This window comes from Sorex araneus, chromosome 4 (genome assembly GCF_027595985.1).
Source record: "Sorex araneus isolate mSorAra2 chromosome 4, mSorAra2.pri, whole genome shotgun sequence".
Lineage (NCBI taxonomy): Eukaryota > Metazoa > Chordata > Mammalia > Eulipotyphla > Soricidae > Sorex > Sorex araneus.
In genome coordinates, this window is record NC_073305.1 from 107962813 (window position 1) to 107976550 (window position 13738).

Sequence of the window (13738 nt, forward strand, 5' to 3'; positions counted from 1 at the left end):
AAATGTAAGAGAATGACATGTCATATGAATCTTGTTTTCCAACTCTTTATTATCAAAAGCTGTAGATTTGTCTGAAATGTTAATTTAACTTTATTTGATTACTTAAATTTAGGAAGAAGTAACTCATACAGTATTTATGTTTTTTTTCTTTTTTTTTCTGACACAGTCGAAACTGCTTCAGAAGAAGCACGGTTTCTTTTTCCATCACAGGAAATCAAAGCCACAGGTCACCTGACTAAACATTTGTTGGACTTGTTTTCCTGCACTTTGATATAGATTTCTTTGCCCTGAGGCTTTCTTTGAACCTCAGAAAGTTATTATTATAGATTTCAACTGCTTTTGAAAGATGTGAATTGTAACTAGGCGTAGATTCAGCTGTCATTTGGATGTACATTAGAAAGTGTTGTGTGTTCTGGGATATCTATTTTATTTATAATATAAGCTAAGGGGTGTGGTGTGGGTCAGGTTATTATATAATTACATGATTCAACTTCAAAATACCAAATTTGAGAAATTTTTTTCCAAATGTTGAAAGGCTGAGTTCAAACATCTGAGTAAAAAAAAAAAGAACACCTTAAAAGTTGAATTCTGTATCAAAATAAGTCTAGTTCTGTTGTATAAGTTATCCATTCAAAATAAACATTGATTGAATATTTGCAAAACACTGACACTGTTCTTTCTTGTCAGCCTTTGTCCCCAGGTACTCTCACTTTGTTTCTTACCTTTGGTCTGTCAGTCTTTGCAGTATTATTGCCAGTATTCACAGTGGACAATCTTCTTAATATTCTGACTTGCTAGTTTCTTATTCTCCTACTTTTCTCTTACTTGTCTTTCATTCTTATAGTCACCATCCCAGATTTTGTCTTTAAAAAAATTTTTATTGAATCACCATGTGGAAAGTTACAAAGTTCTCAGGCTTATGTCTCAGTTATACAATATTCAAACACCCATTCCTTCACCAGTGCCCATATTCCACCACTAAAAACCCCAGTATACCTCCCGCTTCCGCCCCCCACCCCCAACTGCATAACTGATGAATTTCACTTCATTTTCTCTTTACCTTGATTACATTCCATATTTCAACACAAAACTCACTATTGTTGTTGGAGTTTCCCCCCAAGAAAGACAGCCCTACTACCAAGGAAGCATTTGATAATTAGTTTTCCATTGCTTAGAATGAAGAGATATGTAGTCCCACTGCTCCAAGTACATAACTATTTTTTTTCCTTTTCCTTTTTTTTTCTCATCCCCCTTCCTGAGCCTCATAATATGGTGGATGCCACGCTGCGTTTCTCCTCAAAAATGGGAAACAACCAGGAAAGAGGGATATTTCCTCTTCTCGGCCAGTGTGGGGCTATGGCTTAGTTCACAGTCTAGAGAAATGGCTGCTACTTTGATTACCTTCAATATTTCAACAAAAAACTCACTGTTATTGTTTGGAGTTTCCCCCCAAAGTCAGACCTGCTTAAAAGGAACCGTTTCACATTGCTGACAATTAAGAGATGTTAAGTCGCGTGGCCGCGGCAGTAGCCGCGCGGTTTTGGAATTCTGTATAAAGTCCAGAGAAAATTCTGCCAAAAATTGCATAGCCCAGCTCACAGTCCCAGTGCATTGCTGTAAGAAGCCGCTTTGGGTGCCAAAATGGGTTAGAAGACCACTGAAATCAAAGTCTTTAGGAGCAGAGGGTCCCCCAGATTTTGTCTTAATCAGTAACTTTCAGTGGTTCTGTAATCTTTCTCTGTTTTAAACTTGGTGTGGTTGGTAGCATGGTATATAGTAGCGTTAATGTTTATGCTTTTTTTGTGTGCATATAGTTACTATACCATCTCCACCACCACAGTGCCTGTTCTTAGATCATTTACAATCTGTCAGTATTTCCATGGTCTCAGTTTGAGACATCACTAATTCTAACCTCCACGGAAGGCCCTACAGCTCACCACTCCTAGTACATCACTCCATGCAGTTTTGGACTTACCGATTGTTAAAATCCACAAATTCTACTATTCTGCCATTGTCTCTCATTTTTATGAGAACCTTCTTTTCTTTTTATCTCCAACTTAAATTCCATGTCCTTATTTGCTTGGTAAAATTCAGTTCTAGTTAAGTTCATCTCAGTTGGAATTCTAAATCCCTGAGACAGTCTTTGCTGTAGTGAAATGTGTGTTTTTATTGACAGACCTCATTCAAAGTTCAAGACAGGGTACTTTTCTCGAGCTCTCTGCAACATACTAGATGCTCTTCATCTGTTTTCCTTTCATTTTTCTGGATGGCACTTCTACGTTTTGCTCTCCTCATCTCTCTCTGCCCTTAGTTTCAGTTTATAATTCATTTCACATTTCACCAAGATAGAGGTAAAGAATGTTGACAAAGTGTCACTACCTCCTATATCTATATGACTATATTAGTGTCTGTAAAGTCTTCTGTCGTCGTGCACTCTGAATCATAAGGGATCCTGTCTACTCTCCATTCTGGACGCCCACCTCTTCCGCCACTTGATCAAAAATATGGTTCCAGTTGTTCTGTCCATTTCAGTAATCTTTACTCAGATCACCAGTTTCTCCTTTTGTACGGATGATTCCTATAGCTTGCAAATATATGTTTTTTTGTTCTATTATAAAAATCCCTCATCGGCCTAGAATGATAGTGCAGGGGTTAGAGTGCTTGTCTTGCATTAGTTGGCTCAGTTTGGTCTCCCAAGCACTGTCAGGAATGAGCCTTGAGTGCAGAGCCAGGAATAGCCCCTGAGCTTACTGGAATAACCCCAACTCCCTACCTCCCTCCAAGTTTTTCTATTTTATTTTCTTCTTCACGTGGTTACTGGTTATTTCTTTATAGCAAAGTTGTCTACGTTAGGCTTTCTCTCTTTCCTTCTGTCTCAGCTCTGGAGAAAGAGTCATGTCAAGATCAACAATTAACAATTTATTAGCACTCATCTCACTTTGTTATGGCATTGTATGGCACAAGCAGATCACTCTTTCCTCTCTTTCCTCTAACAAACACTTTTTTCCATTCAGCTTTTGGGCTACCATATTTTCCTAGTTCTTCTAAACCCATGCATTCCTTTCCCCTTCTGTTTGGTATTGCTGATTATTTCTTACACTTGGTTCATTTATTTATTTTTTAAACATGGGATTTTTTCCCCTATGTAACATTCAATTTACTTGGTAATCTACGGTTTTATATTTTTCGTGTTTCTTTCCTTTCAATTCATATACCTAAAAGTCAAAAATCAGTGTTCCTTAACCTTTTTCTGACTGTGAATCTCTTCTATCTTTATATCATTCCTGTGGCCCCCTTCCCACCACCCTTGTCTCACCAGTTGCCCTGTACTACTGTCTCACACCGTGAGTACTTGTTTATAGAATTTTTGCATATGGCCCCTTGAATATCCTGGGAGCCAACAGGGGGCATTTGGTCTCTGGCTGAGAAAAGTTGATCTAAATATTAGATCTTAGGCATCTTACCTAAGATCTTACCTTAGGCATCTAAAAGCATCTTAATCTTAATAGCTCCAAAATTGAAATTCTTGTGCCTCATCCCAACAAAGCATCTTCCTCTTATAAGTTAATGGAAGCTTCAAATTGTTCATTACAAAAACCAGTGTTTTGTTCACTCATATTGGTATCATTTGCAAATTATTTTTACTATCTTTAAGGTATACCAGAATCTCACACCTTCTGTCTACCTTATCTGCTATTATCATATGCCTATATTATTATTGCATTACTGTAATTTTGCCTACATTATTTCTCATTATGTTAATTACAGGATTCTTAAGTCTGTCCTCTATGCTTTGTCCACTCTTACTTTTTTTTTTCTTTTTGGGTCACACCTGGCACTGCACAGGGGTTACTCCTGATTCTGCACTCAGGAATCACCACTGACGGTGCTCAGGGGACCATATGGGATGCTGGGAATTGAACCTGGGTCGGCCTCGTGCAAGGAAAATGCCTTATCTGCTGTGCTATTGCTCCAGCCCCCACTCTTACTTTTTACAGACTGTTCACCAAATGCCATTCAGAGGAATCTTGTTCAAATATAACTCTGAGGATGGCATGAATTTGCTTCCTGTCTCTCTCACTTAGTGAATGACTCATTCATTCTCACAGTGCGTGCCAGAGTGAAGGTCTGACCTGTGCTTTCTCCTTAGCCTATCTCTTTAACTCTTCAATTTTCTCTTTACCCTTTCTCTTAAGACCAGACACTCTGGACTCCTTGCCTTCTTCTGAGATACTGAACATATTTATACCTTTGCTCATTCTTCTTCCTGGGACATTTATTCCCTTACATGTGTGTAATATACCTCTTCACATCCTTTAATTCTTCAGTGATGTTACCAAGAGGTTACATTTAAGGGGCTTCCTGATTTTCCTATTTAGAAATTGCAGTAGCTACACCTCCTCCCTTATTCACCTGCTCCCTACTTCACTTTTATCCATAGTGCTGTCATTACTTAACAGACAGAATATTTGATCCATGCATTTTGTTTGATCTGTTTCACCTAATGAAAAGTTTTAAGTTCCATGAGGATTTTCTAAAGCTTGCTCCTATATTCTCCATACCTTGACTAGTTTCTTTTTTTTTTTCTTTCTTTCTTTTTTTTTTTTATTGAATCACCATGTGGAAAATTACAAAGCTTTCAGCCTTAAGTCTCAGTTATATAATGCTTAAACAACCATCCCTTCACCAGTGCACATATTCCACCACCACCACAAAAAAAAACCAGTATACCTCCCATCCCCCCACCCTCCCACCCCCGGCCTGTGTAACTGATAAATTTCACTTTACTTTCTCTTTACTTTGGTTACATTCAATATTTCAACAAAGAACTCACTATTATTGTTTGGAGTTTCCCCAGTAGAATCAGACCTGCTGTGAAAAGATATGAGGTTTTGGATTTCTGTATTTTAGTAATTAAGTCCAAAGAAAATTCTGCCAGAAATTGGATTATTTCAAGCTTGTATCTCATTATTGGTCCTCATAATATGTAAAATGGTGGTTGCCACACCGCAAGGAAAAGGCAAGAGAGAAAAACCTTTCCCCTCCGGGCAGGCATGGGGGCACAGCTTAGTTCACAGGCTAGAGACATTTCTGCAAGAAGCTGCAGGTACCATAAGTAGTTTTGCTGGCCTCTGGAATCATGCTCAGGCAGCTATGGAGAGGCCGCACACGTGTGGCCGCCGGGGTCACATCTCGGCTGAGAGCCAGTTTCTATGCAATATTAGATGATTTGTAAACATTTCTTGAAGAAGTATAAATTACTTCAGTCTTTTAATATCATGAACTTCAGTCTTTTAATATCATGATGCTTCTAGTATAGGTAAGAAATTGTCACTTAGGGAGTTTAGTTATTTGTAAAGGTGGCACTTAAACCCAGGTCAGTCTTGACTGGTAGTGCCGTCCCTGCCTCTATCATGTGGCTTAATGGGATACTGTATGGATTGTAAAACAGAGAAAGTTATCAGCACTGTGCATTTTACTTCTGTTCCTACCCTTATTTGGGAGAAAATAGAACCAGATTTTTAAATATTTAGCTCATATAAAAACAATTTCTGCTAGAACATAGAAACTTGGTGGAAAGAGTTGTTAAACTATTTCCCCAAAACAAGAATCTTTTAAGTTTCCTGATTTCTAGTAGTGCCCCCTCCCCCCAAATACACCTGTCCAAAAATAACTGTATTTAGCTGAAAAAACTCTGAATCCAGTGAATGTAAAGCAGGAAGAAGTAAATAACATCATTGCATATCTGGTGACGGTGGTTCAGATATGCCAGGAATGTGAATTTCATGACTGGCAGATGAAATTTTATGTTCATTTTCTATTATTGAATTGTTCTCAGTACAATGGAATCATAGATTTTTAGAAATTAGCAGGCTTCTTGCAAATAGGAACTGATGAGGGGTAGAGGTCACATTTCAGAAGATAATCACAGATTGGGATGAGTATGACTCATGCCTTAGGTTTTTGCAGCTGCTTTTAGAGTGCAAACTACAGGATGTCTAGCCTGTATTTTTCCAGCACCTGTCCTTTTTGTAGTTCACATTCAAAAGGAATGATTGAGCTGAAAGTGGGTTCTGTGAACCAAGAAGAACTGATATCCATGGATTGTGGAACTGAAAAAGGAATCCCAGATTTGGCCACCTGGCAAGAATAACCGTTGCTTCTGTCCATCTAGCTCCCTGAAATGATAATTTTTCAGGAATTGCTGATAATGACTGAGAGGTGATGTAATTTCAGACGAGAGCTATATTGTACATCACTAACATTTAATCTTGTGGTTTCAGCGGAAAGTTTGAGGTGTTTATCACACTGCCTCAAGCTCAGGAGTCTCAGCCTCCAGGTCCTCCTCCTTAGTGGGTAGAACTGAAATTTCTGCTCACCTTTTTAGCTTTTAAATGCTATCTGCTAGGTTTTGAAGTCTCGTGCAGATACTCAATTGGTTGTGTCATATGTAAATGAGGTTCTATAAAATGCTCAATCTGTTTGGGAAAAAAAGATAGCATAAAGACCAAAAATTGAATATATAACAGCTAATCACAGGTCTTTATTTTTTCTTTTTGGGTCACACCCGGCACTGCACAGGGGTTACTCCTGGCTCTGCACTCAGGAATTAGCCCTGGCGGTTCTTGGGAGACCATATGGGATGCTGGGAATTGAACCCAGATTGGCTGTGTGCAAGGCAAAAGCCCTACCTGTTGTGCTATCACTTCAGTCCTTAATCAAAGGTCTTAACAATTTGGCCTCTCCCTTCTCACTTCCTTTGTAATTCAGATTCATCAAACTCAAGGGCTCACACCTGCAATGTCTTTCTGGCCACTTATAGTGCCTTTTTAAAGGAACTTATCCTTTATTCACTGTCCAGTCACTGATGGCCTCAGACTTCATTTTCTGATGCCTCAGCTAGTAAAACTCAGCACGTCTGAATTCTAACCATTGTATATCAGATTCTGAGGTATCCTAGACTTCAAACTAACAAACATGCTCATTCACTCTGTAGTCATTCATTACACTTTTCTTTCAAGTGTCAACTTCTCTTCAGTCTAGGCTCTCCAATGTTTTTAGGTAGTTTGTTATATTTTGTCCAGAATTTTAAGTCAGATGTGGGAAGGTTAGTCTGAATAAAAGCTGTCAAATTTGGAAGTACAACATGTTGTGATACAAATTTTCCATTAACATTCAGTTTAAAGTCTATTGTACATTAAATTTATTTGTCTCTGAATCATGAGTTATGTATGCATATATTTGAATTTTTTTCTAACTTTGAGATTTTATTTTTTTGTTATTGATTTTCTAGTTTATTTGTATCACAGTCAGGGAATATACTCTATCATTTTAATACTTGAAATTTGTTCAGATTGAATTAGGCAGAATTATTGCCCACCCTCTGGTAAATTGATGTCAGTATTATCCTCTTGAAAACTGTAGTCTTAGTTCTTGTCAGGTCATATTAATTGTGTAGACGTTTCGTGTAGTTTTTACCTTTATGCACTGACATGTCTTTTGACATTTTTTTTGTTTTTGTTTTTGGGTGGGGGCCACACACAGTGGTACTCTGGAGTTACTCCTGGCTTTGTGCTCAGGAATCACTCTTGGCTGTGCTCAGGGACCACATGGGATGCCGGAGATGGAACCCGGGTTAGCTGCATGTGAGATAAAAGCCCTACCCACTGTGCTTTCCTTCTGGCCCCCTCCCATTTCTATTACATATGAGTCTCCTCCTATATAGCTACTGATCCATGTTTTTCTTTTAATTCTCTTAATTTTCTTATGGCTTGCATATTATTAGATAAGTGTATATTTAGAAATTGTTCTTCCTCATGCATTGTATCCTTTAACTATACAAATTTTCCTTCTTTACCTCTGGTATTGTTTTTTTTTCCTTAAGTCTGTTTTGTCTGTTCTTAATCTGATGGGATTAACTTTCTTTCTTTTTTCTTTGTTTTCCATTGTGGATTCCTCCTCTCTTGGGCGTTTGGGTCACACGTGGAAATTTCAGGGGTCACTCCTTATGATGCAAAGCGGAACCATGTGGTATCCAAATCGTGACCTCCTGATTTTAAAGCATGTGCTCAAGCCTTTAGCTACCTATTATCTACCCCACACTCCACATTTTCTGTGCCATTTGTTGTTTGTGTATTTTCTTTTAAGTAGTTGGCATTCTTTTACTATAGTAATATTTCTTTTAATTAGATCACTTAGACTTCTTATAGTTAACACAACACATTTTTTCCCCGTTTGGGGGGATACTCCTAATTGCATTTCCCTTGGACTTGGGATTGGTCTTGGCTTTTCTCTGGGCGAAAGTATTGGTGGGAATCAAAAGGGATATACCCAGAGGTGCTGAGAGTTGACCCCAGAGCCTCACACATGCAAAACAACCAATCATTGTACTATTTATTTATTTTTTCCGTCACTGTTCTGTGTTTTCCCCTGCATTGTGTCATTATTGAGTCATTGAATTTTTAGTTGTATGAAATGTTTATTACAGTACTCTTTTGTCATAAAACATATATAATTATTACATTAAGATGACTTTATTGTTACGATGTTTTTCAGGAAAGGATAGAGTATTTAATACCCCATTGTGTGAACAAGGAATTGTTGGATTTGGAATTGGAATTGCAGTCACTGGTGCTACCGCCATTGCGGAAATTCAGTTTGCAGATTATATTTTCCCTGCTTTTGATCAGGTGAGAATGCATTTTATTTTATTTTATTTTATTGTAAAGTTACAAGGTTGTTCATGGTCAGGTTTCAGTCATATAATGTTCCAATACACATCCCTTCACCAGTATACTGTTCCACCACAAGGTTTCCCTTCTGGGCCCTTCCCCTCCTCCTCTTTCTCTTTCTCTTTCTCTTTCTCTTTCTCTTTCTCTTTCATTCTCTCTCTCTTTTTCTCTTTCCTTTTGGGCATTATGGTTTGCAATACAGATACTGAGAGGATATCTTGTTTATCTCTCTCTTTACCTACTTTCAACACTCAACTCTTGTCCAGGTTGATCATTTCTAACTATTATTGTCATACTAGTTCCTTCTCTGTTCTCTATCCTAACTACCCTCCTTCCCTCCCCCTGACCCCCCCTCGCCTGCCTCCTCCCACCCAAGAACACTTGTGGCAAGCTTCTAACCAGTCCTCCTGGCAACCTGTTTTTTCTGGCCTTGGATATTAGTCTCATACTATTTGCGATTGTATTTTAATATACCAGTTTTTCTAGAATAAAAGCTATGAGCTATTGAAATACTGCCTCCACTCTCCCATGTCCTGATCTTAGGGACTTTTTGATACCATAAGCTGTTTTTTAATGGGCATGGCATGTATTCAAACATGTAATAGAATGGCTTAGGAAAAGGAATGAGAGTCAAGACCTTTGTGACGCGTCTTCTCTTTTTCTCTCTTAGATTGTTAATGAAGCTGCCAAGTATCGCTATCGCTCTGGGGATCTTTTTAATTGTGGGAGTCTCACCATCCGGTCTCCTTGGGGCTGTGTTGGCCATGGGGCTCTCTATCACTCTCAGAGTCCTGAAGCGTTTTTTGCCCACTGCCCAGGCATCAAGGTAATCTGATTTATGTGCTATATTTGATTTCTGTTTTGTGTTTTCATTTTGCTTTATTAACAACAATTTGGTTTATTTAGAGGAACCCAAATAGCAGTGCTCAGGGGCTATCCTGGCTCTGCTCAGGAGTTACTCCTGGCAGTGCTCAGGGGGCTAAATGTACTGGGGATTCTAACCAGGATCATGGCTGCAGCTTCATGGAAGGCAAATCCATGCTGTAACCTGGGCAATTTCTTCAAATTTCAGTTTCTCTTTGTAGATTGGGAAAATAAGGATAATCACCTGTTGGGAATGCTATGGACCCTAGATGAAATATCCACATAGAAGACTTGACTCAATGAGTTGTTGGAGACTGAACCTGGGTCAGCTGCATGCAAAGCAAGCATCTTACCCACTGTACTATCTCTTCAGCCCTGAAGAGCCTATCTTTTTTTTTTTTTATGGCGAAGGTAATTTTGGAAGAGAGAAATTTGATGAGAAAGGAGAAAAACTGGAGAGGAAAGTTAGATATTTTTGAAAGTCGCAAGAGAGTATTGGTAAAAAACCTGTATTTGTATATGGAAAGATAGGGACACTTTCTGTGTGATGACTGCTCGTTGCGGACTCCCTTTATTTTATACTAACCTGTGATATACTCATCTATAAATTAGCTCTTTAGGGAAAGAGAAGTGTTTTATTGATAAGAATATGGTATGTTATAAACATTTGTTGAACAGATGGAACTTTTGAAAATAATATGTAAATTTAATAATGGTAATTAGGTTAAATATATCAGATGTCTACATTTAATTAATAACAATTGGTTGTTTAAATTACAGGCCTTCTTGTAAGTGAGTTGACTGGGATACATTTTCACTAAAATTGTCTTAAAACAAATCTGTTTTTGCAGGTGGTTGTGCCCAGAAGCCCTTTCCAGGCCAAGGGACTTCTTTTGTCATGCATACAGGATAAAAATCCTTGTATATTTTTTGAACCTAAAATACTTTACAGGGCAGCAGGTAAAGGTTTTCTTTATTTTATACTTATGAATTAGCTTTACATGTTTGGTTTTCTTTTTTCTCTCCCACAGGTCCAAGAATCATAAACTTGATTTATATTTTTCTTGCAGCAAAAAATTCTGATTTTTTTTGTTAAGTTTAGGGGAAATTCCTCTAGCTATTTTATATTTCGCTTGTGGAAATGAAGACACACTATGAAAAGGGAGCAGGAACATAGGGACTAAGTGGTTGCTTAGTAAATGTGGGAAGAATGAAAAGAAGAATTGAGCTCACTCTACTAAATGGTATCAAATGTTTTTTTTTTAGTCAAGCTAAAGTGTACATACAGGCTTTACCTTAATTAGAATAATTTTGATAATGTAGGAGGCACTTTGGTGTTTTGACATGAATGTCTGCGCTGTTGTAATTTTTATGTAGACTGAAAATCTGGCTGCTCTCTTTTAGCTCAAAATCATGATTCTGCAAACATTAATTTGTGACTTTATTAGTTATAAAGGGAAATTAAAAAGTTTTAATTTTTGGGTTTTTGAGCCACTCTCTGCAATGCTCTGTGTTCCAGGTTCACTATTGATGGTATTTGGGGATCATATGTAGTTTAGTGGGTCTAATCGAAATTGTCCATGTGCAAGGTAAGCACCGTAATCCCTGTACTATCCATTCCCCTGGGTTGAAAATTTAAATCTGAAAAGTTTTTTTTTTTGCCTGAAATATGTTTTTAATTTAATTTTTAAATTTTAATTTAAATTAATTTTTTATTTTTGTTTTATTATTTTATAAAATAGTTCAAAATATTTGATTACATTTAATATTTATGTCAAGAAAAATTGCTCTTTCGAATCATACTTTTCCTCAAAGAGTTAATCTTTAAATGTTCAGGCCAGGGTGCAAGTGCAGGTGCTAAAGCTTCTGCCTGCCTTGTGTAGCTCCTGAGTTCAGTCTCTGGCATTGCGTGTCCCCTGGACATCTCTGGGTGTGGCCCTTGGCTCAGAAACCAATGGGTATGACCTGAACAATTCCAAGCACTGTTAGTTTTACCCTTGTGGCCCCCAACCTACAGACTTGCCCATATTAGAGTGAGTTCTGCCAGCAGTAGCCCCTATTAAAACTCTTTCCTATTGTGATGTGATTTACATATAATAAGATACATATAGCTGTTTGTTTAGTTTGGTAGGTTTGACGGTGTTATATATCTATGTAACCATTATGAAAATAATAAAAAATTATTTTCATCATTTTGGTCAAGGTCATTCTTGCGTCTATCTGGTCAGTCCATACCTCCTTCTGCTACTGTAGCATTTTCTCATTACTAAACCATAGATTCAGTGCATGTTTTTGGACTTGGTATGCATGTTTTTGGTATGCATAATGGGTTCACAAAGTAGATTTGGGATCCAAACTTCGAGTGTGTGAAACACTAGCTCTTGTTACTTGCTGGCCTGTGACTGTTGGCAGCCTCTTTGACCTTTCTCTTTCCATTTCCTCACCCATGCAATGAAGACAATGGCAAACTTTACCAAGTGACTTCCAGCAAATGGATTTAAGGACATTTAGCTTTTAACCAGGCACAGTGAAACATACTATTGTTGTTAAGTGATGTGACTGTGCTTTCCAGAAATAACGGTTTTATCATTAGTGTTTAATATGTAATAAAAGTTATCTGTGCACATGTTGTTTTATCTGTATGTATAAAGGCAGTGATACGGCTTACTAAATGTTGATGATGTGGACCCTTAAATGTAAAGTAGCTCAGTTACCTTAATTGAGCTAAATGACTTGTTTTTTAAATTGAAAAGATGTGTTAGCATCTCCTGAAAATAATATTTTGTTAACATTGCTACAATTAGTGATTAACAATGCCTTACTTTGTTTTTGCAAAAGGGTTTATTTTCTGATGGAAAGTAATGCATTTTTCTGCAAGTTTCCAGCTTTCGTGGCTCTGGGCTGACCCTGAGCATTCCAGTAGTGCTTGTGAGAACATTATGAAATGTTCATTATGAAATGAACATTATAACCATCCAGAGCAAGGCTATATAGAAGTTTCAAGCAATTGGGGAAAAAAAGTAATGCATTTCTGCCAGTAAGTTATTTATTTTCAAGAATTATTTGGGATTATTTATTTATTTATTTTTTAATCCTTGTTTGAGGGAGGCAACTGCCTTACCCCCATATGCTATATGTTTGCCCCCGTTAGCAAGTTATCAGTGTTTAAGACACTCCTAAATCTTACTGGCATAACTCAACAGCCTAGGCTATTTACAGGCTAGTTATTTAGACTGAATTCAGTTGGGCACTTCTTTTTTCTCTAGGTCATTCATAGACCTACTTCAAGTGTGGGTCAGGTGTGGATTATACCTGTTGATTTTAGTTACTGTCTCACAGATTTGGGGTTTAGCAAGGTGGGCTTAATTTGTTTGCAGGTGAAATCAGAAATCCTAAGGGAACAGCAAATAGAAACATGCAAGGCTTTTAAAGAATAACTTAGGTAATGGAACATAAGACTCTTCCACTGTAGGTGCTTGTTGGGCACAACAAATCACATGGCCAGTCCAGTTTAAGAGGATGGCAAATTGACTCTGTCTCATTATGGGGACATTATGGGGACATTGCAAATGGTGGATCCAGAGAGAAAGAGGACAAAAGATTGTGGGCTATTTTTTTAAACTTTCTTATATTTATATTGAAAGTTCTGAAAAACACAAAAGAGAGGGACAAAATGGCTTATATATATCCATTCCTTAATTACCTAATTACTATTGACTTTTTGTTGTATATACTGACAGACTTTCATCTATACTTGTCAGAATATTATTACTCTAAGTATATCTGAGTTTTCATTTATTGATTACATGTAACTTTTTACATTTTATTTTTATTTTATATGGCAGAGCCTGGCAAGCTACCCGTGGTGTATTTGATATGCCAAAAACAGTAACAAGAAGTCTCACAATGGAGATGTTACTGGTGCCTGCTCGAGCAAATCAATGAGCTATGGGATGACAGTGATACAGTGATTTTTATTTCATATTTGTTGTTTTGTGAATTGTTCACATAATATTCTACCTTAACTTAGTGGAGAAGCATCTGCTGTAAACCGAAAGCAAGCAGGAAATGTAGCTAATAGTCTATTATTCTGTTTTGTGGTGAGAAGATCTTGATCTAGTGTTCAGCAGCAAGAAGAATCA

The 13738-nt window shown here is 37.5% G+C and overlaps 1 protein-coding gene across 1 annotated transcript in view; it reads left to right on the forward strand.

Moving 5' to 3' along the window:
• Positions 1 to 13738, forward strand: part of BCKDHB (branched chain keto acid dehydrogenase E1 subunit beta) — a 201268-nt gene that overhangs the window by 40777 nt on the left and 146753 nt on the right. Inside the window, exons 4-6 of the mRNA XM_004610118.3 lie at positions 8557 to 8690; positions 9403 to 9558; positions 10448 to 10556. Of these exons, the coding sequence (XP_004610175.2) occupies positions 8557 to 8690; positions 9403 to 9558; positions 10448 to 10556 (399 nt within the window). The remainder of the gene's footprint in view (positions 1 to 8556; positions 8691 to 9402; positions 9559 to 10447; positions 10557 to 13738) is intronic.